At 44.5% G+C, this 24,230-nt stretch overlaps 1 protein-coding gene across 3 annotated transcripts in view; it reads left to right on the top strand.

Moving 5' to 3' along the window:
- Positions 1 to 24,230, top strand: part of Stpg4 (sperm-tail PG-rich repeat containing 4) — a 44,755-nt gene that overhangs the window by 6,137 nt on the left and 14,388 nt on the right. For all 3 annotated transcript variants that reach the window (XM_055619410.1, XM_055619418.1, XM_055619402.1), the window contains 2 exons: positions 6,889 to 6,953; positions 11,334 to 11,388. In XM_055619410.1, the coding sequence (XP_055475385.1) occupies positions 6,889 to 6,953; positions 11,334 to 11,388 (120 nt within the window). The remainder of the gene's footprint in view (positions 1 to 6,888; positions 6,954 to 11,333; positions 11,389 to 24,230) is intronic.

Raw genomic sequence — 24,230 nt, 5'->3', positions numbered from 1 at the left:
CTCAGTTTTAACACAGTACACAGTATAGCTCATCCACACTGGTGGCTTTTTATTTGTGGTTTTGGCATTTTGAGACATAAAAATGAGATCTCTCTCTCCCACCAGCCTGCTTTTCGTCCTGTATGGTGCTTAGCCACTGTTCCGAGGTTCCTCCACACACCCTTAATTCACTCACTGCCCTTCCCTGCCACCCCCTTAATGATTTCAGTGCCCACAGAGACTTGCCAACAGCCTGCCCTCCTGGTTTCTTCATCTCTCCTCTACCTCAGCCATTCCTCAGGGTTTTTTCCAAGACGCATAATTTCAGCCCTCCATGGTCTCTATGAGATGGTGCTTCTTCTCCGGCCACACTCTAGCATCCCCTCCCTCACTGTACCCAAACTTCCTGACTCTTCCACTTTTACCCACTTTCACCCTGCTCTCATCCCTCCTATGCTGCTCTTCATTACAAGCTTGAATTCTGTCGTTGGTCACCATGCCCTCACCCCATATCTACTGCCGTCCTCTCTTGCCACACCTTGGTTAGACCTAACCGCATGCCTGGTAGCCGTGTTCATGTTCTTAAGGGCCTATGTCATTTGAAGTCCAAAACCACCAGTGAGCCCGAACGGGCTTCCTGGTTTGCACTCTCGCTCTGCTACCTGGCCCCATCCCCTGTCCTTCTTCCTCGGACACGGCTTTCCAGTCCCCAGGCTTGGTTTCCTTCTCAGCCTTCTGGGGCGGTGGTGGTGGGGGGTGTTCTTAGGAGCCTTCTGTTCCTCTGCCCCAGCCTGTTTGTCTTGCAGTGCCCAGGTGCTCACACTCTCCCCCATCCACTTCCCTGGACGGTGAGCTCAGCCAGCCTCTAGGTGGTGAACACCACCTATCCGTTGGTGAATACCAGAATTCCTGCCTCCTGCCCGGAGGTCTCCCTCTCCCCTTCTGATCTCTTGCACTTGAATGGTGAATGCACGGTTTCTCATCTCCAGCACTCCTGACGTTGTGGGTAAGTCTTAGTGTCGGAGGGCTGTTCTGCCTGTCCCTGGTCTCTGCTGTCACTGATATTCTCCCTCTAAGCATTACTAACTAAAACCATCACTAAACATGGTCAGTGTCCCTGGTGGGCAGCAGAGCTCTGGCTCCTGACCCTGGTGAAGACATGATGGTGTGCGCGGCCTCAGACACTTCTCAGGGTTAACAGGCTTGTTGGGAATGGAACTTCTTGCTCAATTTCTCCCTTAGCAAATTCATTATGGGCTGCAGAAATGTGACTGCGGTCCCTTTCCACAAATGTGCTGCTCTGTATTCTGCAACTCCACGGAACCCTTTGAATCCAATCCTTTGATTTTTCAGCATGGAGAATGAACCATGGTGTGTGTGTGTGTGTGTGTGTGTGTGTGATTATCTGTGACTATCTGTTGCTCTTTTCTTTTCAAAATGTATTTTTGTAAATTTCCTGATATCTGGAGTGAGTGTTCCCTTCCAGAGAAGGCCTGCTTTTTCCTTTTCAAGCTTCAGGGAGTTGTTCAGAACACACGACTTCTGCGGCTCCCCTGTGGTGCAGAGCTTGCTCAGAACCTACCCTACAGCATGGAGCTAGCCCACGGTTACATTCCCTCCAGAGGGAGGTGTTTCCTTTCTGATTCTGCTTGATATGAAGGCAACCCTGGGCAGTGAATTGGCAGTGGGGTGAGGTGGGAGGGATGACCCTCAGGAAATGTCCTTTTGGGGTCTCAAATGCGTATGGCTGGGGTTCCTCTAGATTACCCTGTCATTGGTTAGTCTTGGCTTTGGCCTCTGGATACTCCTAGGGCTCTGACGTCCACCACACTCAGCTGTAGGCCTATGCTCTGCTTCATCTGTTAGCAGCAAACATCATCAGGCCAGCGCTGGCTCTGGTCTGGAGTCTTATCCCTGTTACCTTCTCAGCACTGTCCTGTACGTGCCGGTTTAAGTGCTCGTATTTGTTTTTAGCATTTTGTCCTTTGTCCTTCCACTTTTTAGTTGCCTGTAATAAGAAGATTCATCTGAATAACCTAACCTGTCACTAGCAGGAAACAAGGCATTCCAGAACCTTTCCCATACTATTTTGAACTCTTTACACATAATTTTGTCATCGTCGCAGACAATTCTATGTACAGACACGTCCTTCGCGTTCACCCATGCCCTGCTGCCTGTGACACAGTGGCGTTGCTGAGGATGGCGCAGGCGGAGCTCTGAGTCGAGCCTTCTGTCCCAAGGCAGGGCAGCACTGTGCTGTGACCCCCCCCCCCCCGACACCCCCAAGTTACCATCGTGAATTCGCCCTTTGTTATTTCAAACAGAAATGTGAGACTCAAGAGCAGGCATTGAGGCTTGAAGTAGGGGGAATTCAGGCCCAAGCCAGCTCACCACCAGGAAGAGTGTGGTTCGCCATCCCCAGACAATGAAGGGACAGGGGAAGCTGGTGGCACTGTCCAGCCTGCAGCCGGTGACTGAGCGCTGAACACAGCCTGTCACCCAAAAGAAGGCGGAGCCACTGTCTTGAAGACATAGCTTCCGAAAAAGGCTGGCCATTCTCTTCCACACCTGCCTTCAAAGTGAGAACTAAACAGACATTCTGGTTTCCAAATGGGCAGAGGAGAGACGCCAGCAGCCCACAAGATAAACCACTGTCTGAAAGGCAAAGCCACACTGGGCTTCAACTCCTGATTCATCACAAAAGAATAGTGACAGTGAAAAAATGTCACCTGATGATCAAAAACTACATGTGTAAAGGGGACATGAATGGGAAGGTCCGTCATTACTGATGTGAAGAGTGGCAATTTGGCAGCCTGGAAGTATTTAAAATACATGTCGCCTTAACTGTGCCAATGCGGAGCTAGGCTGTTTAGGGAGCATGCTCACACTAGAAGGATCTAGTCTCATACAGCTCCTAGGCACTGTTTGCATTTCATTTAATTAGAGGAGTGATATAAACACAGATCCTCATGCTTTCTGTGACAGCATCATTGTTAGGCAGCCCATTAAAAACAACGAGGTGTCGCTGTGAGAGCCGCCTAGGTTATTATTAAACGAAGAAAGTAAATGTAAATGAATTTTACAGCTTAATCCATTTGTGCAAATGGAAAGAAATGTGCACTCACGTGAGGCTGGCTTCCCCGTTTCCTTGAGAACTACTGCATCACTGTTAATGGTGACCCACACTGGGGAGCAGGCCTAACGTGGGCCGAAGAGACTCGCTCTGAGGTGCTTCAGTTGTTTCCAGTATGTGACGTGCACTTTCTCAGTGTGCTCATTTGTGAAGAACAGAAAAATCCAACTGAAACTCGTTTTCCCTTCATTCTTTATATTCTCCAATTTAGAGATTCTCTGTTTTACTTCCTAGCTTGGGAATATGTCCATGAAAATCACAAACAAATGGAGTTGAAAATGGCCTGAAGCGTCTGTCTTGATTATCATTTGTGTTGCCTGTTAGAAGCTTGGTAATAGGAAAGGAAATGACTTTGGTGAGTTGCCCCAGGAGGCAGCCAGGCTGGAACCCAAGGGTACCCAGTTAGAACAGGGTAGGAATGGGGGTCCAGTCATCACAGAGCTCAAGGCTGGACAGCCTGAGTTGGAACCCTGGATTTCGTGGCTGGAAAGATAACTGATTTCAGAAAGCTGTCACCTGACCTCTACACACATGCCATGGTACGCACACATTTACACATTTACCTCACACACACACTTACATTACATACACACCCTCATTCTCTCTCTCTCTCTCTCTCTCTCTCACACACACACACACACACACGTTAAATAAAATCATTTTAAAAAGAAGTGTGAAGTAGATGGAGAATGCCTTCCATGGATTTACCGCTACAATGGACAGAAAAGACTCTCTGAGTCTGAGGATGCTTTAGCTTCCAACACTGAGAAGTAAAGAGAACAAAGGTCGAAAAGGCCAGACTATCTGAGCCCTACAAAAATGTGTAAAATGAGCTCGAGGGGAAGGAAGTGACAGGAAATGAAGAACTATTTGGGGAAAAAAAGATGATGTTTCTCAGACTAGTATCAGGCACCAAGCAAAACTCTGGAAGAAGCCGGAGGTAAAAAAAAAAAAAAAAAACTACTAAGGAGCCTTGAAGCTAAACCACCCACTCCTTTACAGATTCCAGCAAGAAGAGCCTGGGAGGAAGTGATCAGGGAGAACACAGCCACCAGCTCGAACTCTGCTCCATCGCAAACAGCCTTCCAAAAGGGTTGGAGAAATGAAAATATATCACTGTAGACTCTGCCAGAAACATGTAGAAGGAGTATCGGGGCTAGGGAGATGGTTCACTTGGAAGTGTGCTTCCCTGGCAGGAGGACCTGAGGCTGGATCCCCAGACCACGCTCAGGAGCCCTGGGTCTGCAACCCAGCGCTGGGAGGCAGACACAAGGGAGAATCCTCGGAGTTCACTGGCCAAGCCCGCCTAGCCAGTCAGTGTGCTCCACATTCAGTGAGAGAACCTGTCTCAAAAAAAAAAAAAAAAATTAGGCGGGAAGCCTCTGAGGAAGACATCTGGCATTCACACACACACACACACACACACACTAAAAAAATGTAGCCAGGCAGTGGTGGTGGCCTTTAATCCCAGCACTTGGGAGGCAGAAGCAGGCAGATCTCTGTGAGTTCAAGGCCAGCCTGGTCTATGAAAGAGATTACTGCACAGCCAAAGCTACAGAGAGAAACCCTGTCTCGAAAAACAAACAAAAAATGTAAATAGAAACTACTCAACTAAAAAAATGGGCCAAATATCTTAGCAGGCATTAAAGAAGATATGCAGGAGGCAGACAAGGACGTTCCACTTTGTATGCCATCAGGGAAATGTCAGTCAGAACAGTCACTGTAGATGTGGTCCCACTGCACGCCTCACACAGCCAGCAGAAAGGCCAAAAGCCAGAGCACCTACTCTAGAAGCCGAGTCCACAGTGGGTGAGAACTCACTGCGTCTGCAGCCATGTCAGAAGACAGATTTTCAGATGCTTTACACCCCTTTACCATTTGACTCAGCCTTTCATGCCCTTGTAATTACTACAGGATTTGAAATCACATGTAAACACACACACACACACACAATCATATGATGCTCACAGAAGCTTTGCTCGTGGTTGTCGAGACTTGGAAGCAGCTGGATGCTCTTCATTAGACAGTAAACGAAAAGTACGGTGGTACATCCAGACAATGAAATATCATTCAGCTCTAAAAACAAACTCGCTCCTAAGCAGTGGAAAGACAGACAGGAAACCTGAATATGTAGTAAGCATTAGAAGCTGGTCTGAGAAGACCACATGCTGTCTGAGCTGAATTATATTATCACCAATCTTGTCCCCAGTTTTTATTTTATTATTACTATTTATTTTGTTAGGACAGTCTTGTATAGCCCACATTGGCCTCCAAGATGAGACTGGCCTTTAAATTGTCATCCTCCTGCCTCCACTCCTGTGTGGTGGAATTCCAGGCATGTGTAGCCTCATTTGATTTGTGTAGTGCCGGGGATCAAACCCACGGCTCTGTGCATGCTAGACCAGCGCCTGGCCCTGAGCTTCATCCCCTCCTCTGCAAGCTTTCAGTTCTTAGATTGCCTGCTCTCAGTGCTACTACCTCAGCCTTGGGTTCTTTTGCTCAACCTGGGAAGAGAGAGAAGAGGCAAGGATACTATGCAAATAAGTCTTTATTGGAGCCTGTGCTCACGCGTGAGTGATGTGTGCACAGGGCTCTCCAACTGCTTCTTGAGGACAAACTAGCAAAGCCTTATAGCCGGGAAGGCAAGCTGGCACAGTCTGCAGCTGCTGTACAGGACCCCAGGGACTCCCACCCAGCTTGTCCGTTCCTCACGCCAGGCCACTGACAGTCCTGGTGATCTGGGTGTGTGCATTGTTCTGAGTCTGCCTGTGCCTGGCTCACAGTGGGTAATGGAGGTGCTCACACCTGTCACCTCAGGAAGGTCATATGCTGGTCAAGTTCAGAAGGACTGCCAAGTATCGTAAGGGAGTGTGGAGGAGGGGGCAGCAGCTCCTGTATGTGGTCCCTACATCTCTGAAGATAGCTCGCATCTCAGAGACAAATCTTGACAAGAGTGTTCGTGCCATCCTACGCTGGCTCTCTGTGTCATGGGGGCAGGGGCAGGTAGACAACACCGAGGAGGCGGCAAGATCGGTGGCTACCAGGAACTAGGAGAAAAGGAGTGGTGAACAGGCAGAGCACTGGGGACTTTAGGGCAGGGGAAATTCTCTGTATCATGTAGTGTGTGTGTGTGTGTGTGTGTGTGTGTGTGTGTGTGTGCGCGCGCGCGCAACATTGTACATTTGTCCAAATCCACTGAATGAACACTGACAGTGCGAACAATGTTGATAAGAGTTCAGCAGCCTATTGGAGTATGCTGCTCTGCTGGGGAATGTTGCAAACGGGGATTCCTGCACATATGCAAGGGCAGGGCGGTTGCGGGAAACCATTGGGCCTGCCTCAAATCTATTGTGAACAAAAAAACTTCCATAAATGAGGTTTAAAACCTATATAAGTAGGGCCAGGCATAGAGGTGCACACTTTTAATCCCAGCACTGGCGAGGTTGGGGAACAGAGGCAAATGCATTGCTGTGAGTTTGAGGCCAGCCAGGTCTATGTACCAAGTCCCAGGACAGCTAGAGCTGCACAATGAGACTCTGTCTCAAACAAACACACAAACACCATACAGATACATGAAAAGCAATACATGTTGACTGTCTCGAAGCTCAGCATTTGAAAGTGTACCTTTCCGGTAGTAGGGGCTTCATGGAAGAACTGTTGTGTGCCTATAAGATCCAAGGTTCTGAATGAAGATAATATGGTGAGCTAATGAACTGTAGCAATCTATTTTTTTTTGTCTGTCTGTTAATTTATTATTGTCTGTCCCTGCTGTGCAGTCACTCCAGCTTTGCCCGGGACAGTACGAGATACTTCCTGCACCAGTCCCCAAGAATACTTCCAGGTAAGTATAAGCCTGTTGGCTTCCATGTTGTTGTAAATAAAAATGAGTGTTGGGCTAAATAATGTTATTTATTATTTGCCCTATAATTATTGGTGTAGTATTTTTGACTATCACAAATAATAAAACATAGACACCTGTTAGGTTTTATAATTGCCTATTATCTTGGGCCAGGCAGATATTTTTACCTAAGCTATCTCAATAACTGCACCATCCATCTCCCAGCCTCCATCTAATACTGTCCGCCTTGACCATCTTTATCTTGGACTACCTTTCATCCACAATCTTATGAATTCTTGTATTCTTCATCTTTGCCTTTCCATGACATTATTGAAGTCTTTCCTCCCAGCCCACATGGTTCCTTCTCCATGCTAACTCATCACGGTGTCCTCCTTCCTCCTCTCTTCCCATCTGTCTGTCTCCCATGATTCTCCTGTCCTCCAAAGCCCAGGAAACTTAGCCATGTCTACCCACTCTGCCCTGCCCAAGTACAGGCCATTTAATCAACCAATTAGGTATGTCTTAGGCAGGTTTACACAACAAGCACAGGAGTAACCAGATCTTGAGGGCCAGCATCAGAACAACCCCCAACAATTCCCCTTTTCTGTCTAAATAAAAAGGCCATTTTTTATACAGTAAGAATAATTATGAAACAATTACAAAAACAAATAGGTAAGACTTTTATATATAATGTCTAATTTAAATGTATTTGGAAACTTTGAAGAAAATACCTTATCTAAAGTTTTGTACCTTATTTTTATAGTTGTATCTATCAACCTAAAAACATCTATATAGACCTAAAACATCTTTTTAATTCCTAAGCAACTAAGCTAACTCTAATACTATGACTATCTGGTCTTCAACCCCATCAGAGACTTGAGAAGGAATAAAATTAATCACTTGAGTAAACAGGAAGTGCATGCTAGCCGCTTCCAAAAAATAGAAAATTGACAGAGGCAGTTTGCTGCCTGAACAGCCACCCAAAACTCTCTATAACGTTGAACAATCATCTTCAGCCTTCTGGCCCAGTACCTTTGACAGACATATATGTGAAGCAGGAACTATTTAGGACTAGCTTACCCTGTCTTGGCAGAGCTCAGCAGTCGACTTGCCCTGCTGAGCAAGGGCAAGCATTTTAGGCAGAATTCTGTCTGTTGTAAAGCGAGGGCATTTTTTTTTTCTCCCGCAGATAGCTGGTTTGCCACATTTTAAGCCATCTCCAGATGGAGGTTCTTTGATGCTCACTTCTTCTTTGAGTTAGGCTGAGTCCGGCCAGGAGGTGACATGTCTCATTACCAAAGACTCTTTAAGATAATAGAAACATTTTAAATGCCATATTTTGGATGTCTCTGAGGTCTTGCAGACTTATCTACCTTTATGTATAATCTACCTATAGAATCATATCTATTTGCTAAACCTAGGATGTGTATTTCTGTGATAAATTAAGACTAGTGTCTGACATGACCATGAGTTGATTAGTTGATTAGTTAGCAATTAATTTGCATTACCTAATATCATGAACAATTTGTAATAGCAATTTTAAAAGTATTGGAAGTAAACCTTAAATTTGTATCAATATACCAAAGTCTATACCAATGTATCAAAATACTTATTTTTGCATCAATATACAAAATTTTATACCAATTAGTTAAAAATAAGCTTTTTTGAGACTAACAAATAAAGCCTTAAGTTGAGGAGTAGATTCAATAATCTACCTTTTGTCTTATTCCTACAAGATATCCCTATATTCCCCTTTCTTTTCAACCCTATTCTCCTTATCTAATAAAGATAGAAGAAAAAAAGGAAAAGAGAGAAATCCCTGAATCTAACTTTGTTTTCTCTCTGATTAAGACCATTAATAACTTATAATCATCTCCCAATGACAATAAACATTCATAACCCCAGAAAACAACCAAAAACCTACCCAACCCCCTCAAGGGAAATGGGGCTTTGCTCTCATGGGTTCCTTCTAGCTGATTTAAGGGCCTGAAGAAATTCTGTTTGGGGGCTCAAAAGAAATTGGGGAAAATGGTTAATTAAGCTAGCATTAATATTTGTGGTCTAGTTTTTGATAGCTGAGAAATTTCAGGCTTAAAAGAAGTCTTGTTTGGAAAAGGCTGAAATGCTGGACCAACTGAGATTAGTAGCTTTCTTCAAAGCTCTCTTGGGAGTAGGCACTGATGAGGAATGGCAACTGAAGTATTTGAGGCTGGACCAAGCAGAATGCTAGAACATGCAGGATGCTGGAACAGATGTGTCAGCATCTCAGCATGTCCTGTCGGGTTTGATTCTGCATCTAGTCCTTTTGTTCTGAAAACATATAATTTCTCATAAGCATTAGACAGTCCTAAAATTATAAATGTATGAGATGTGCAGGATGTACAGATCAATTAAGGCTAGCTGTCTGCTCTTTGTATGAGCATAAGAAAGACATCTGTAAATCTTATTCATTCATGCCATCCATATGAAAAGATGGCATGTACATGTCATGGGGTTTCTGTAGTCAACAAGAATTATTGGCTATGCATAGACATCCATGTCTCAGTCAGTTTCAGAGCTGTTCCCATGTAGTGGGATCAGCAATATGTTACCATTATTATTGAACATACAATCATCATCATGTTGAAATCAAAACAAGGTTGTATAGATCTAAATATTCTCTCTGGGCTCTTGGGTGCCTGTTGTATTTGGCCAAGCCATTCTGTCTCCCGAGAGAAGGCCTCCCATTTAAAAGGACAACGTGGTTGCCCTGAGCAATAGAAAAAAACATATGTTTTAATTAAACTTTATATAAACTCCTTTTTACCTTTAGAGCCTAAGCATACCCTAGGCATCTATCTTGTGCCTGGGTTTTTACATTTGTTGTGGCCACTCATTGGCTTGTCCCTTTTTTTAAATATGGGATAGATGGTTTTGCCTTTGAAACATATGAACTGTAATTTTTTAGTATTTAGGACTTAACTAGGCTGGCATGTACTTTGCCATCTGTAAGACTCCTGTGTCTTTTCTGCATCAGGCATGACCAACATTTGTCCCCTGTGAAAATGTCTCACATTCAATAGGACAAGCTGACTGCCAAAGCAGTGTGACACCTTAATTTAGTCAGCATTTAAAAGCTTTTTGACATGGAAGACATGCAGTTTGCATGTTTTTCTCCCAGCCTAATTTCAAGTCCTTACATTGACCAAAAGAACACATCTCTTAAGCCAAAATGCCATTTGGCACCAGTTCTCCAGTGTAAGTTCCACTTTCTGAGGAGACTGGCTGGACCTTTGAGAGCAGTGTGACATCATCCCTCCCTACATAAACCTAGAATAGAGTGAATCCAACCTCTAGGAAGGACATATTATTTATTATCAAGAAAAAAAGAACTTATGTAGTAATTAACCTTAATAAAAGTTTGTTATTTTGAATCCTAGACTGTCTTTGCAGGCGGCTTAATAGCAGTTGTGCCAATTCAGGCCATAACAAACAAAGCCAGTTTATCATTTTTTGGAATTTATTTGTTGCTACAGTATACAGGTGGACCATTCCCAGAAAGAGCTGACAAGTATCTTGCAGTCAGAGAGCTTTGAACTGTAGATGCTATTAATCCACTTTCTATCAGTAACAGTGTCCTTCCTATTGTTTGTAACTTATTTTATACCTTGGCTTTCTCCCCGTTTTTTCCTTGAACTTTTTAAGAGAAGGTGTGAAGAGCCACCACCATTAAACACATTGTAGCCAGATCCATGACTATGACAACCAAAACAAAGCCAAAGGGATCCAAACACCCTCTGCCATGACATTTTTTTTATTTTAGATGCCTAGCTCCATCTAGAGATCTGTCTGCCTCCTAGTTTTGCCTCTCCAACTTGCCATGTCTCCACAGCCACCGCCTCTGTTGCTGCTCTGTGACAGCGGAGCTGGCCAGCAGCGGCAGGGAGCAAAACTTGGGTACTTTGGAGGTAGACAGTAGCTGCAGCCAGTTTTGTTTGATTAAGTCTGCTCCCTTTGTCTCCCAGTCTGCCTGAGGTAGGCTGTCAGGCTGTCTTTTGCTTGTGAGTGAATATAAGAGCCTTTCTTAAAGAGACAGTATTTGACCGGGAAGTTTTAGGTTTTAAATTTGGGTTAAACTATAATAAAGTATGATTTAAAAGGTGTGGATACATAAAATTAGTTGGCTGCTATTTGTCATCCCACATAAGCAATAATATTTACATTTGTGGTTATGTACTAACACTTGTGGTTTTTAAACCTTGTCATGCACCTCATGTCCAGATTAGTGTTTAAAATATTTAATGAGAGATGAATAATAAATTAACAAAGATCTTCATTTAAAAAAAAAAACAGATTTAGAAAAACCACTTTTTATTTTTCTTTCTTTCTTTTTTTTACATATAGGAGTTTCGTATTTCGTTCTGTGGTGCAAAGATTCCCACCAAACTATTTCACACCTGTAAGTAAAATGTAGAGAGTTAATGCAAAATGGGCTTGATGCTTCCTCCTCATGTGTTATCATTTTGCTCACATGATATAAGCTATGAATGAATGGTTGAGGCAGTTGATACAGGTTATGCGTGCTGGCTGCATTCTGTGTATCTGTGACAAAGTACCTGCCAAGAACAGCTCAGGTGAGGAGACAGTTGCTTTTGGGCCATAGTTTCAGAAGCTTTAGTGCACCTAAACTGGGGAAGAAGGCATAGCAGTGTTTTATGGTGGGGAAGGCCTGGTGGAGTCTGCATTGGCAAAAGCATGCACGGTCTGTTCCCATGACGGTGACTTTTCACAGAATGTACAATGCCAGGGGTGAACCCTAATGTCATTATGGATCTTGGGTGCAGAAAAAGCAGGTCAGAACCAGAAGTGGGTGACAAACTTCAAATGTCTGCCCCCAGTGACCTGCTCTGGCCATCCAGGCCTTACCTCCTAAAGCCTTCAAACCGACGGCATGAGCTGGGGCCTGGGTATCTAATGCATGAGTCTGGGAGGTCAGTCCACTTCCAAGCAATCATATTCTGGTTCTAGGCCCTCAAGACTTGCAGCTGTCTCAGAACAAAATATATTTATCCAATCTTAACCTGTCTTGACCCTGTTGATAAACTCAGCAGTCCTGACACTGTTAAAAGATTCGAAGTCTTTTGGGAAACTTTAGGCAAACTCTTAGCTCTAAGCCCCAATGGAAAAAAATACAAGTTAAGCATGTTCCACATTTAATGAAGCAGAGCAGAGTCCCATCCCAAGGGGGTGAGTGGGGACACAAAATGGAAAAATTGGACCGAAGTAAAACCCACGCCCAGCAGAACAAACGTACTGGGCCTGTAGTGGAATCAGCTGGGCTCTGATAAGCTTCGAGTCCCCATCCAAATAACGTTGACATTCGCAGCCTCTGTGGCCTTGGGCCAGCTCTTTTGGGTGCTGGCAATTATCGTTGGCAGGCATTTCATATTCTCGGCACTTCCAGCATCTTGGATCTTCACTTCCACGTATTTTGCACAGCTCTGTCAGGGCTACCTGCAGGGAGTGCAACCTTGCCACACTTCGCTCGGCCTCCCGGGCCTTCCTGTGAAACTGTGTGGTGCAAGCCTCACCAATCCCACCACTTTTGCATTCTGCACGCCCACAAAACTAGAGCCATGCGGATAACGCCGAGCTTTCTGCGAGCTCTAGATACAGTCTTGGACTGCGGCTGCCTCTGAGAGCCTGTGCGGCTGAACTGGTAGAACATTTCCCTCGCTCACCCACTTCCAGCAAGGCACTCTGGCCTTCCTTTCAAGGGGTTTCAGCTTTGCTCCTTCTGTAGCTGGGGTCTTGTCCTCAAGGCTTCTTTCCCAGTGTCCCCAGGCTCTCCGACTGCCGCTGCAGTGTCCCCAGTACTCGCTTTGCCCACAGCTTTGTGTTCACACTTCTTTTTTCACCAAACTGCACACTTTCCCAATCCTTCTGTTGAGCTCTTTTCTTTGCACTCTCTCTGTAAACCTAGCTAAAAGCAGGTAGCAGCTTCTGCTAGAGCCTGGATGTCGTTTGTGAATTTCCTCTTTTAGTACATTTCTTTTAATCTGGTCTTACTTCAGTTCTCAGGACATGGAAAGGACACAACCAATTTTTAAAAAATTAATTAATTTTTGTTTTGCTAAAACGTAACACAAAGGACCACCAAGGTGGAATTCCTGACAGACTCTTTCTTCCCTCTGAAGTCTGTCTAGTGTCTGCGAGTCTGACATGTTCTAGTCTCTCCAGCTCTCACCAGAATGGTCCACCATGCTTTGCACACAGATGGGCTTCTGTGACCTGCAGCTCCAGGTTCCCAGATACTGTTCTTTACAAACCAAGCCCCAAAATTCCAAAACGATAGGGCTCGGTATATCTCAGCAATGAGTGAAATCAGACTTTCAGTGCTGATTTCCTGGGGGGGGAGGGGTTGTTGTTGTTTTCTTTTTTTCTATGTTTTATTCAAGACAGGGTTTCTCTGTGTAGCCCTGGCTGTCCTGAACTTGCTTTGTAGACCAGACTGGTCTCGAATTCACATAGATCCACTTGCCTCTGCCTCCCTGAGTGCCGGGATTGCAAGTGTGTGCCACCATGCTCAACTTCCTTTACATTTCATAACATTTTTTATTTTATGTGTCTGAGTGTTTTGCCTCTGTGTGCACATGCACCATGTGCATGCCCGTTGCCCACAGAGGTCGGCAGAGGGCACTGGATCCTCTGGGGCTGGCGTTACATACAGCTGGTGTGGGCTACCATGTGGGTGCCAGGAACCAAATCCAGGCCCTCTGGAAGAGTAGAGGACCTGTACCAGATCTCCAGTCCACGTCTCTTTTCCTTGCGACAGGATCTTGTTATGTAACTGGCTAACCTGGAACTCACTGTGTAGACCAGGGTTGCGCCGAGCTCACAGGGATCCACTTGCCTCTGCCTCCTGAATGAAAAAAATGAAATAAAAAGTAAAGGACGTGACTGCTCCTAGGTATGGTGGAGGAGAAAGCTTCTTACAGATATGTGGGAGAGCAAAGCCAGAGGTAGCACATCTGGGAGAGTCCAGAGTGGACACCACACTGAGCCATGTGAGGAGAGCAGAGGGAAAGGGGGAGGGGAGAGGGAAACCAGGTGCAGGAGGCCCAACAGAGTATCGGAAAGAGCCAGGTAAGAAGATGACTGGACTATGGAGGGAAGGGCAGCTGGGGAAAGGGCAGCCCAGCCCCGGGGGGCACAGAAGTTTAGGGCAGAGGGCAGGGTGTGCCAGCCAGGACCCCCCTCCCACAGGTTCCACATCCTTCCAAACAGTGCCACAATCTGGGGACTGAGCGTTCAAAGCGCGAGGCTACAAGGATGTTTCCAGTTCAAACTAACGACGTATGTAAAGTAGACACACTGGGGATTTCAGCTAAAAAGCTTATTTGTGGAAAGTAATAGAAGAAAATGTCCATCTGTGTGTGTGTGTGTTTCGAGACAGGGTTTCTTCTCTGTGTAATGTAACCCTGGCTGTCCTGGAACTGTGTAGACCCGGCCTATCCTCGAACTCACAGAGACCCGACTGTGTCTGCCTCCTGAGTTCTGGGATTAAAAGCATGCAACACCACTGGAACCTTTTATGTTCTTAGTTTTGTTTAGTTTCTAAAGGACCCCAGCTTCTCACAAAAACAAACCCAAGAAATTCTTCCAAGTAACGCTCAAAGGCATAGATAATTCACTAGTTGCTTTTATGTGTTTCTCCTCTGTGGAGACATCCCCACCCCACCTAGAACATTCTGTTGTCCTCCTGTAGTCGGAACTAATACTTTCTAGCTGTGCACATGGTCTTTGTGAAACATTCCTTCACCACCACATTGGCTGTGTCTTGCTGACTGCCACCATCTTGGTAGAACACCCCAGTTTCTCTCTCTCTAAATTTAAAGGTGGCTTCCTTTTGGAGGCCTGACATCTAAAATGAGGCATGGAGACACAACGTCCCCAAGTTCTACAAATGTGTGAAACAGCACAAAATACTACACTAACATTTCTTGCCAGTATTCTGAAATGTTTGTTTTGCAGAGGTCCTTGCTGCTAGTCTTTCTGCCCGATGTGTGTGTGTGTGTGTTAGATACAGGGTTAGATACATACACAAAATAAAAAATAAGACAGCACCTTATCCATTCCTTTCTGAATGAGATCATTTCGCTGACTTGGAACATCCTGCCCTTCAGAAAATGGAAAAGAATACTTTCAGGGAAAATGTTCACAGGCAGAGAACTAGCCTGGGGCTGTGATTCATGTCTGTCCTGAACACACATTCCTGGAGCAGCTGTGGGTTTGGTTTACACCCATAAACTTGTAAGATGCCTAGAGCAAAGTCCTTTGATCCGGCAGCGGTAGATGGTGGCCTGCCGCGAGTGTGCTAGCCCAGAACTCGTGTAAGGAAACTTAATGGGAACCTTCTGGTGGTAAAGGTGTGAACCACACGCTTAGCCAGAGAATGCTCCAGCGTTTATTCTTAGGCCATTATATTCCAGCTTCTTACGTGAGAAAATCCATATGGCCGACTTTATCCTTGAGTTTAATTTTCCTAGAAGTGATATAGTTATAGTTATCGTAACAGTTATATGACAGTTATAGAACTGTTAGGGACTCAGGCCTCTCTCTGTAAATTAGCTGTGGAGTAGCTTCTGGCTCTGGGCACAGTGTCCTGTATTGAGTATAGACTGTGCCATTTACTCCTCACCACTTGAGGAGATCATAGTTGCTTATCTTTATTTGGTAAGCCAGTGAGTAGAAATTAATTGCTCAGGGTCACATGGTTATCAAAGGCAGAATTAAGACATAAACCCAGCCCATAATGATTCCAAAAAACATGAGCTGTAGGCTGTCCTGCCTAAGGAATGGGCATGTCTTCAGGCAGTAAAAGCTGATCTGGGGCCATTGTGTCCATCTGTCCCTCAACTATAAGGGAAGCTACTTTTGGAGGAATGGTAACGGTCCATCAGGGAATCAATTAAAACTGTACAGAGGGATTTGGCCTGGAACCTACCCCCTCTTCATATGGAATGTTGCCCCTTGGGCAAAATACTGGTGGGGTTGGTGCAATGGCATATGCCTATAGTCCCAGCCACTTGGGAGGTAGAGGCAAGAGAATTGCTTGAATCTGGGAGTTTGAGTCACCTCGATTATACAGAAAGGAGATGGGAGGCCATATGTGTATATATAGGTGAATAGTAGAGTACTTGCCCAGCTACCAAAGGACACGGGTTCAATACTCAGCACCCTTCTACCCCACCAACCACAAAAAAAAAGAAGAAAGAAAGAAAAAATTGATGGAGGAAGAATCTCAGTAAACCCAGAGGGAAGAGAACCCCACACTGACCCCAGTGGTATACGGCACTGCTGTTGGCTGATTTCAGTTTATCCCAGCCGTATGCCAGTGTTCTATCAGGTCCGTGAGATAAACCTCCAGAGGTGATGGAGATAAGCAGCCTGGACACTTAACTAAGACAGAATTCCATGACCAGAAAAGGAAGGTTTTCTCAGGAATACAGTTACTATTCATGATAAGATGGGGAAGTTAGTTTTCAACCTAGGAGCCTATGTCCAACCCAAGCTAGCAATCAGCTATGATGATGAAATAAAAATATTTTCAAACATGGTGTGGCTGAGAGGATGGCATGGTGTGTAAAGCACTTCCACACAAGCCTGAGGACCTGAGTTCAAATCCCCAGCACCCACATAAAGCTGTGCACAGTAGTGTGTATGTTTAATCCCAACACTCCTAAGGAAAGATTTGGGATGGAGACAGAGAATCCACAGGAGCCTGCAAGTGGGTTAGTTTGACATACAAATGTGAACAACAAAGAAGGTAGCATAGGGTTTCTGTTGCTGTAATGAGAGCACGGGGAGGAAAGGATTATTCAGCTTACACTTCCACATTGCGGGTCATCATTGAAGGAGTCAGGACAGGAACTCACACAGGGCAGGAACCTGGAGGCAGGAGCTGATGCAGAGGCCATGGAAGGGTGCTGCTTACTGGCTTGCTCCCTGTGGCTTCCTCTGGTGGCTTTCTTTTTTTGTTTGTCTGGTTTTGTTTTTTGAGACATAGCCTAACTATACAGTTCTGACTTCCCTGGAACTCACTCTGTAGACCAGGCTGGCTTTGAACTCAGAGACCCACCTCCCTCTTCTCTTGGGCACTGGGATTAAAGTGTAACACCACCCAGGTTTACAAAAGCATTTTCTTAACTGATGTTCTGGCCTCTCAGATGACTTTACCTTGTGTCAAGCTGTCATAAAACCGTCCAGCACAGAAGGTGAGGCTCAGTATCCTAGCTAGTCCTCTGACCTCCACAAAACACTTCAAACATGAAAAACCACATAAAATGACCCCCCCCATGCCCTTTTAAAATGAGGCTGCAAGTGATAAAATGCAGCAAAACAATGAACATATCTAGAGAGAAGGCACAGGATCCGGAAGAGCAGTGAGATTTCCCAGGTGGACATCTGCAGCAGGATGAACAAGGACCAATTTGTATTAGAATAAAAGTAGAGATGCCCAGGGGACTTCTCCTGAGGAGGAGCTAGCTTGAGAACACCTGGCACCATGGGGGAGGGGTAAGACAATAGGAACAGTGACTTGTGCAGATGAGAAAACAAGACCCCTCTTAACTCCAGGTAAGAGCAAAGGCTGTGCAGAAAAAACAGAAGCCACCGTTTCCCGGCTCTGCCCGAGTAACGATGATCTAGTAAACAAATGGGGGCCGATTTCATGCACTGTTTCATGGGCAGAGAGAGGGGTGAGGGCCACACCATGGCTTCTTCCAAGAAGCAGCTCCATGGGTAACTTTGTGGGTAACAGAAACCAGGAAATAACAGTGGAACCACATGACTGCCCAGACAGTGAAGAGCTAAGCAGGCCTGATTTAAGTTCTTTAAATGACACGGGTAAAGCTGTCTCTGAATGTTAGTCATGAGATGGATCGGCTAAGTGTTGCGTCAGTGAAATTCTGCACGCACCTTTCTGGGCTATGTGTCATGTGGTCTTAGAAAAGAAAAACAAAAACATGCCTTAGGCAATGAAATTGGAGATGTTTGGTTTTGCTTCCAATTTTTTTTTTCTAAACTGTATTAAATTCACAGTCTCAAAAATTTAAGAAAAACAATGCCATTGATTTGTGTGTATATGTGTGTGTGTGTTTGCATGTGTGAAGGTCAGAAGTCAGAGGTCAAGCTAAATTTGCAGGTGTAGGTGCTTGAGATACTGGAAATTGTACTCAAGTTGACAAGCAGCAAGCACTTTATTCTGCGAACCCATCTGACCAGCCCAAAATGTAAAACTTACTAAAAATATAAAAGAGTAAAGATAGATGTAGATAAACTTCACCTTTTCTGACATTTTAGGGCAGCAGAGTGACTTTTAACGTTTCTTTACTTATTTGTGTATAACTCTGGGCACAGGGGTCCTGGGGTTAAATGTGATCTTCAGGACTATATGGCAAGTGACTCTCCAAGTCATCTCAGCGGCCTGCATCTTGATTATTACCAGATTCGATTTTATTTCTGAAACAGGGCTTTGCTCTGTAGCCCAAGCCGGCCTTAAGATCATGATTCCGCCGCCTCAGCCTTCCAGTTCTTGGATGACAACTGTGTTCCCCCTACCCCGACCCTGACCCTGACCCTACCAAACCCAGTTTTGTGTTTGACCTTAGGAAAACCAAAATACCAAGCAAAAAGCCAACTTAGTATAACCAAGTTATATTTTCCTAAATGCATCTCTCAGTCCTTTGGTATTTTAAATCATTCTTTCTTGAAACACCAACAATCTCAGCAGTCTAGTCTGTCTGTGTCATTTGGTTCTCGTGGCTTCACCAGAGGCTTTTCCTGGGATCTGGGCACTCCATCACTTTTCACTGCTTCATGAAATGCTCAGCTTTGATGGTAATGATGTATGCTCACTCTGAGGCGGGTTTACCTCACATCAAAGATATCAGTGTATTGCTCAACGAACATGTCAACACAAGTAGGGGGCGGGTGGGGGGGAAGCTGGCTGACACATCAACCTGACAGCCATGGTGGGTGTTGGTGTTACATCAAGAGGAATTTGTGTTTATCCTTGAGACATTTTCATGTAGCCCAGGTTGGCCTCCAACTTTCCATGTAGCTGATGATCTCTGAACTCCTGATCCTCCTGCCTCCATCACCCAAGTACTCAGATTACAATTGTGCATTTCCATGCCCTGCTTTTCATTCTTGTCTTTTGCCTCTGTTCTATTGCTGTGAGGAGACATGGTGACAACTCTTATAGAAGAAAGCATTTAATCGGGGCCTCGCTTGCAGTTCCATTATCATCATGGCAGGGAACATGTCGGCAGCAGGCAGGTGCTGGAGCAGTCTTGGAGAGCTACATCATGAGCTGTAGGCAGAGAGAAAGACTCGGGCTGGCTTAGGCTTCTGAAACCTTAAAGCCCACCCCCACTTCCTCCAACAAGGCCACAGCTCCTAATCCTTCCTTCTAATCCTTTAAAGCATCAGCACTCCCTGGAGACTTAAGCATTCAGATGGGTGAGCCTGAGGGGGACATTCTTATCCCAAGGCTGACTTTTGGGAAGCTGTGAAGCATGCTGACCGTGGGGAAAGTTCCTTGTTTACTACCCATCCCCATCCCCATCCCCATCCCCATCCCCATCCCCATCCCCATCTTTGGATTATCAATCCACTGTGTACTGTCTGGTCACAGTCTTTGCCCCATCAAGTGGCATTTAATATTCTTTTGCTGTTGCTGGTTTGTAGAAACTCCACAGCAAAAAGATGTCAACATAACATGTATATTTTCTAAAGCTTTTTTTTTTTTTGTGGGGGGTTCCTTTATTCTTTGGTTTTATTTATACAAAAGGTCAAAATGCAAAATTTTTGGTGTCAGCAAATTAGGTGATTTTTTTTTTTTTTAATCGCCTTCTGGCCCAGAAGCCCCAGGGAAGAAAAGAATGTGCTGGCTTTCTTCTCCTTATCTAGCTCTTCACACAACGCTCAAATGTGTCAAAGAGGATGAAGTCTGTATTTCCTTATATTTTTTAAACTACACATTTAAATTTTGCTTTAGATGTTTTTAAATTTTCTTCTAATTTTTAATTATTATTTTTTTCTTTCTTTCTTTTCTTTCTTTCTTTTTTTTTTTTAAAGACAGGATCTCTTTATGTAGTCTTGGGGTTGACCTGGAACTTGCTATGTAGATCAGGCTGGCCTCACACTCACAGAGATCCACCTGCTTATGCCTCCTGGGTTACATGCTGGGATTAAAGGCACACACCTCTCTAATTCTCCACAGTGTGTTTTGGGTTTGGTTACGGTATGGGCACAGTGCCACCTGAGCCCTGCTGACTCAGTGTGAGCCTGCAGACACCAGAAACCTCACCTGTAGCTCTTGGGCAGTCTAGCACAGACACTGGCGAGGTCATCTTCCTCTTTTTAGAACAAAGTTAGTTATAAAATAAGCATGCACACACTGTTTCTCCTGCTCTTGCTGTGGCCTGTGAGGAACTCAGTGGAGTTTGTTTATTGGCTTTGCATCATAATCTCACAGCCGCCTAGTAAAAAGAATTTATTCATGGGATATTTAAAATATTTTTATTTGATGCGTAATTTTTAAAAATGTTTCATTTTTATTTTTAACATTTTGTGTGCATGAATGTTTTGCCTGAACTCGAGCCTGTGCGCCACATGTGTGTCTTGCCTATGCGGGCCAGAAAAGGTCATGGATCACCTAGGACTGAAATTACAGACAGTTGTGAACTTCAATCTGGGTGATGGGATTAGAACGCAGGTCCTCTGAAAGAGCAGCCAGTGTTCTCAGCCACTGAGCCATCCCTCCAGCCTCTAAGTGTGTTTTAATTAGCACATATTAATGCTACACAAATGTATTTTGTTGACATTCTCATATGTGCACAGAATGAACTTTGACCGATTTGCCCCTTTGTCCTCTCGTGTCCCCCTGGCTCCTGACAACTGTCTTCCCTGCCAACCAGCCCCACCTTCCACTTTGTCTTTTTTTTTTTTTTTTTTTTAATATATATAAATAACATGGTTTGGTTTGTAGTTCAGGGGTAGAATACTTGCCTAGAGTGCCCGGGGCTCTGGGTTCTAGCGCCAAAAGAGAAAAAGAATCAAAGCAAGAAAGGAAGGAAAGGAGAAAAGAAAGAAGGTAGAGAGTGGGAAGGGAGAAAAGGATGGGGAAGGGAGAAACAACAAGAAAACACCTATTGATGATTTAGAGTTTTTGAAATTAAAAAAAAGATTTATTCATTTTTATTTTATGTTCATTGATGTTTTGCCCTTTGTGAGGGTGTTAGATCTCCTGGAACTGCAGTCAAAGACAATTGTGAAAAACCATGTGGGTGCTGGGAATTGAACCCACGTCCTCTGGAAAAACACCAAGCAGCCAGTGCTCTTAACCGCTGACCCATCTCTCCAGCCCTGGTGATGTTGTTATTAAAATAATAATCACTAATAGAGCAGTGTAGAGTTTTTGTTTTGTTTTGTTTCTTTTTGAAACAGGGTTTCTCTGTGTAGCCTTGGCTGGCCTGGAGCTTGCTCTGTAGACCAGGCTGGCCTCAAACTCACAGAGATCTGTGTGCCTCTGCCTACTGAGTGCTGGGATTAGAGGCATGTGCCAACACCACCTGGCACAAAGAGGGTCTTTAAGCACAGTTTTGGGTAAATGCCTGGAGACATGCTCTACCATGAGTAAGGGGAAGGGGCCTTTTTTTCACCCTCAGAAAGATGATCATGTTCATAATTTAGCAGTCACCATTTGCTTTGAGCTCCGTCATAAAGACCAAATGCTTCACCACAGGAGCAGAGGTTCCCTAGACCAAGATGTCTCCAAGAGATGCACAGCACAGAGCCTGCGTCACTCCAGCCAGAGACCCGAGTGAGGCAACTGCTGGCCTCCATGGGAGCTTCCTCTTGGTTTTACAAATGACCTAAAGAAGACTCCTGATCCAAAAACAAACAACAACAACAACAAAACACTGTATCCATCCAGTGTTTCAGAATATGGAATGGACATTAAGGATATCAGATGTTCTGCACAATTGCATGTGTGGAAGCTACTGACGTTTTCATTTAGTATTCCTGTTAGGAAAAGGGGGGGGGGTAACGAAACTTCCATTTTTCTTAAAAAAAAAAAAAATCCTTACTGCCTGCTTGGCATGTGGGCTGTAGAAACTCAGTTTTTCTCATCTGCCGCTGGTGGGAGTGCACATCAGTGCAGCCCAGGGCAGAGTAGTTTGACGCTGAGTGAGTGCTGAGCTTTTTAAAATCACATGACCAGCGCTAGACAGACAGCTCAGTGGCTCAGAGCCCCCGCTGCTTCTGCAGGGACACAGGTTCAGTTCCCAGCACTCACACAGCAGCTCACACAGCCTGTAACTCCAGCTCCAGGGGTACCCACACATTTGTCTAGACCCTGCAGGCACCAGGCGTGCACATGGCACACATACATAAATGCACTCACTCACACAAACACAAACGAACCTATGAGAACCAGGGTTTCGTTCAATGGCAGAGCACTGAACTTGGAGGGAAGAACATCAAGATCACAGGCCAGCAACAGCTACATTGCAAGGCCCGGGCATCCTAAGCTACATAAGACCCTGTCTCAAAACTAAACAAAAACGAAAACGAAAACCAAAACAATAAATGCATTATCAAGGAGTTGTTTATAATAGTAATGTTAGTTGCCCTAAGGAAGGAAATGATCTTTAAAGAAGTTTACATGTTCACCCAAAGGACTGTTTATAGTCATTAAAGTGATATGTTTTCAGTGCCATTATAAAATGGCACCCCAAAGTTTGATGACTTAATGAACAGTTAATATGCAGCAGACAGTAATCCCAGCATTCGGGAGGCAGAGGCATATGGATCTCCAGGAGTTCAAAGCCAGCCTTGTCTATATTGTATTAGGCCAGCGATAACTGCATAATAAGACCCTGTCTCTAGACAAATGAATAGATAGATGATAGATAGATAGATAGATAGATAGATAGATAGATAGATAGATAGATAGATAGGCAGAGAGATATATACATACACAAATGCAATGGTCAGGCCTGGAGAGGTAGTGGTTTGGCAGTTAAGAGCACTGGCTGCTCTTCCAGAGGACCAGAGTTTGGGTCTCAACACCCACATGACCGCTTCAGAAGGTTCGGTGCCCTCTCCTGGCTTTCAGAAGCACCACAGACACACAGTGCACACACGTGCACTGAAACACATATACACACATTAAATAAATGACGAAATAAATGTTTTTCAAAAAGAAAAAAGTGCAGCATACAAATAACATATAACATAGTTAATGTGGGAGAGATCGTGTATGAAGAACCAGGAAATGTGCGCCCAACTGCTTTCACAGGCTTTGTGGAAGGACTATGACCATGAGGCACTTGGTTATTTTGCTGGCCCTGTTGGGGTGCTGTGACTTGGTGAGATAGCTGTTTTGTTTCTAATAGCTTAGGATTTTTTCAAAATACGATTTTTGAGGATAGATAATATCTTGTTAGCAGAAGCAAATATGATATCAGATAACAAATCTGCTATCATGTCTTCTTTATTTGATGTAAACAATATTTCCAAACGTTTTGGTATTTCTTAAACCTGACATCCCTATGCAGAATAAGGGATTATAGAACCAGAAGGAGCACAGAGGCAAGCGATAGTTTTGTGTTGTCTGTTTTGAACACGTTTAGGAGGAAATGTCCTGGATGCATTATCAGAGTGTGGGCTCATTCCAGCTGTTACTGGATTTAAGGGATGAGTTCAATTAAAAACTAAGCTGACAGCTTGAAATTCCATGCGGAATGGAAAGTAATTAATAAACATGGTTGGCTTGAATAAAGCAGAAAGTTGATTTCTGCTTGAATGGAACTTGGAAATTAGCGCAATTAAGGCAGATCCCAGTTCAGTCTCCTCACAGAGGAGCTGTATGTGTGGATAACATATTTTGGAAAATATGTTTCAAATATAGTAACAGATCTACTAGGATTTAAAAATAAACTGTCAGTTGGGTTGGGGGAGGTGGGCTAACGCCTTTAATCCCTGCACTCAGGAGGCAGAGGCAGGTGGATCTCCGAGTTCCAGGCCAGCCTGATCTACAGAGCGAGTACCAGGACAGCCAGGGCTACACAGGAAAACCCTGTCTCAAAAAACAAAACAAAACAAAAAAAGTCTATCCTGTCAAATTTTCTTTGTTGTTAAAAAAAGGTCTGTGCAACTTTTCCAATGGTGTTAACATCAGCAGAGTTGTGTTTACCTGTCCAGTGTTTCCTGAGTGACAGCTTGTAT

Source organism: Psammomys obesus, unplaced genomic scaffold (assembly GCF_907164565.1).
Source record: "Psammomys obesus unplaced genomic scaffold, mPsaObe1.curated_primary_1811, whole genome shotgun sequence".
Lineage (NCBI taxonomy): Eukaryota > Metazoa > Chordata > Mammalia > Rodentia > Muridae > Psammomys > Psammomys obesus.
Note: the sequence above shows the minus strand (reverse complement) of the source record. Positions and strands in the feature narration are given on the sequence as shown.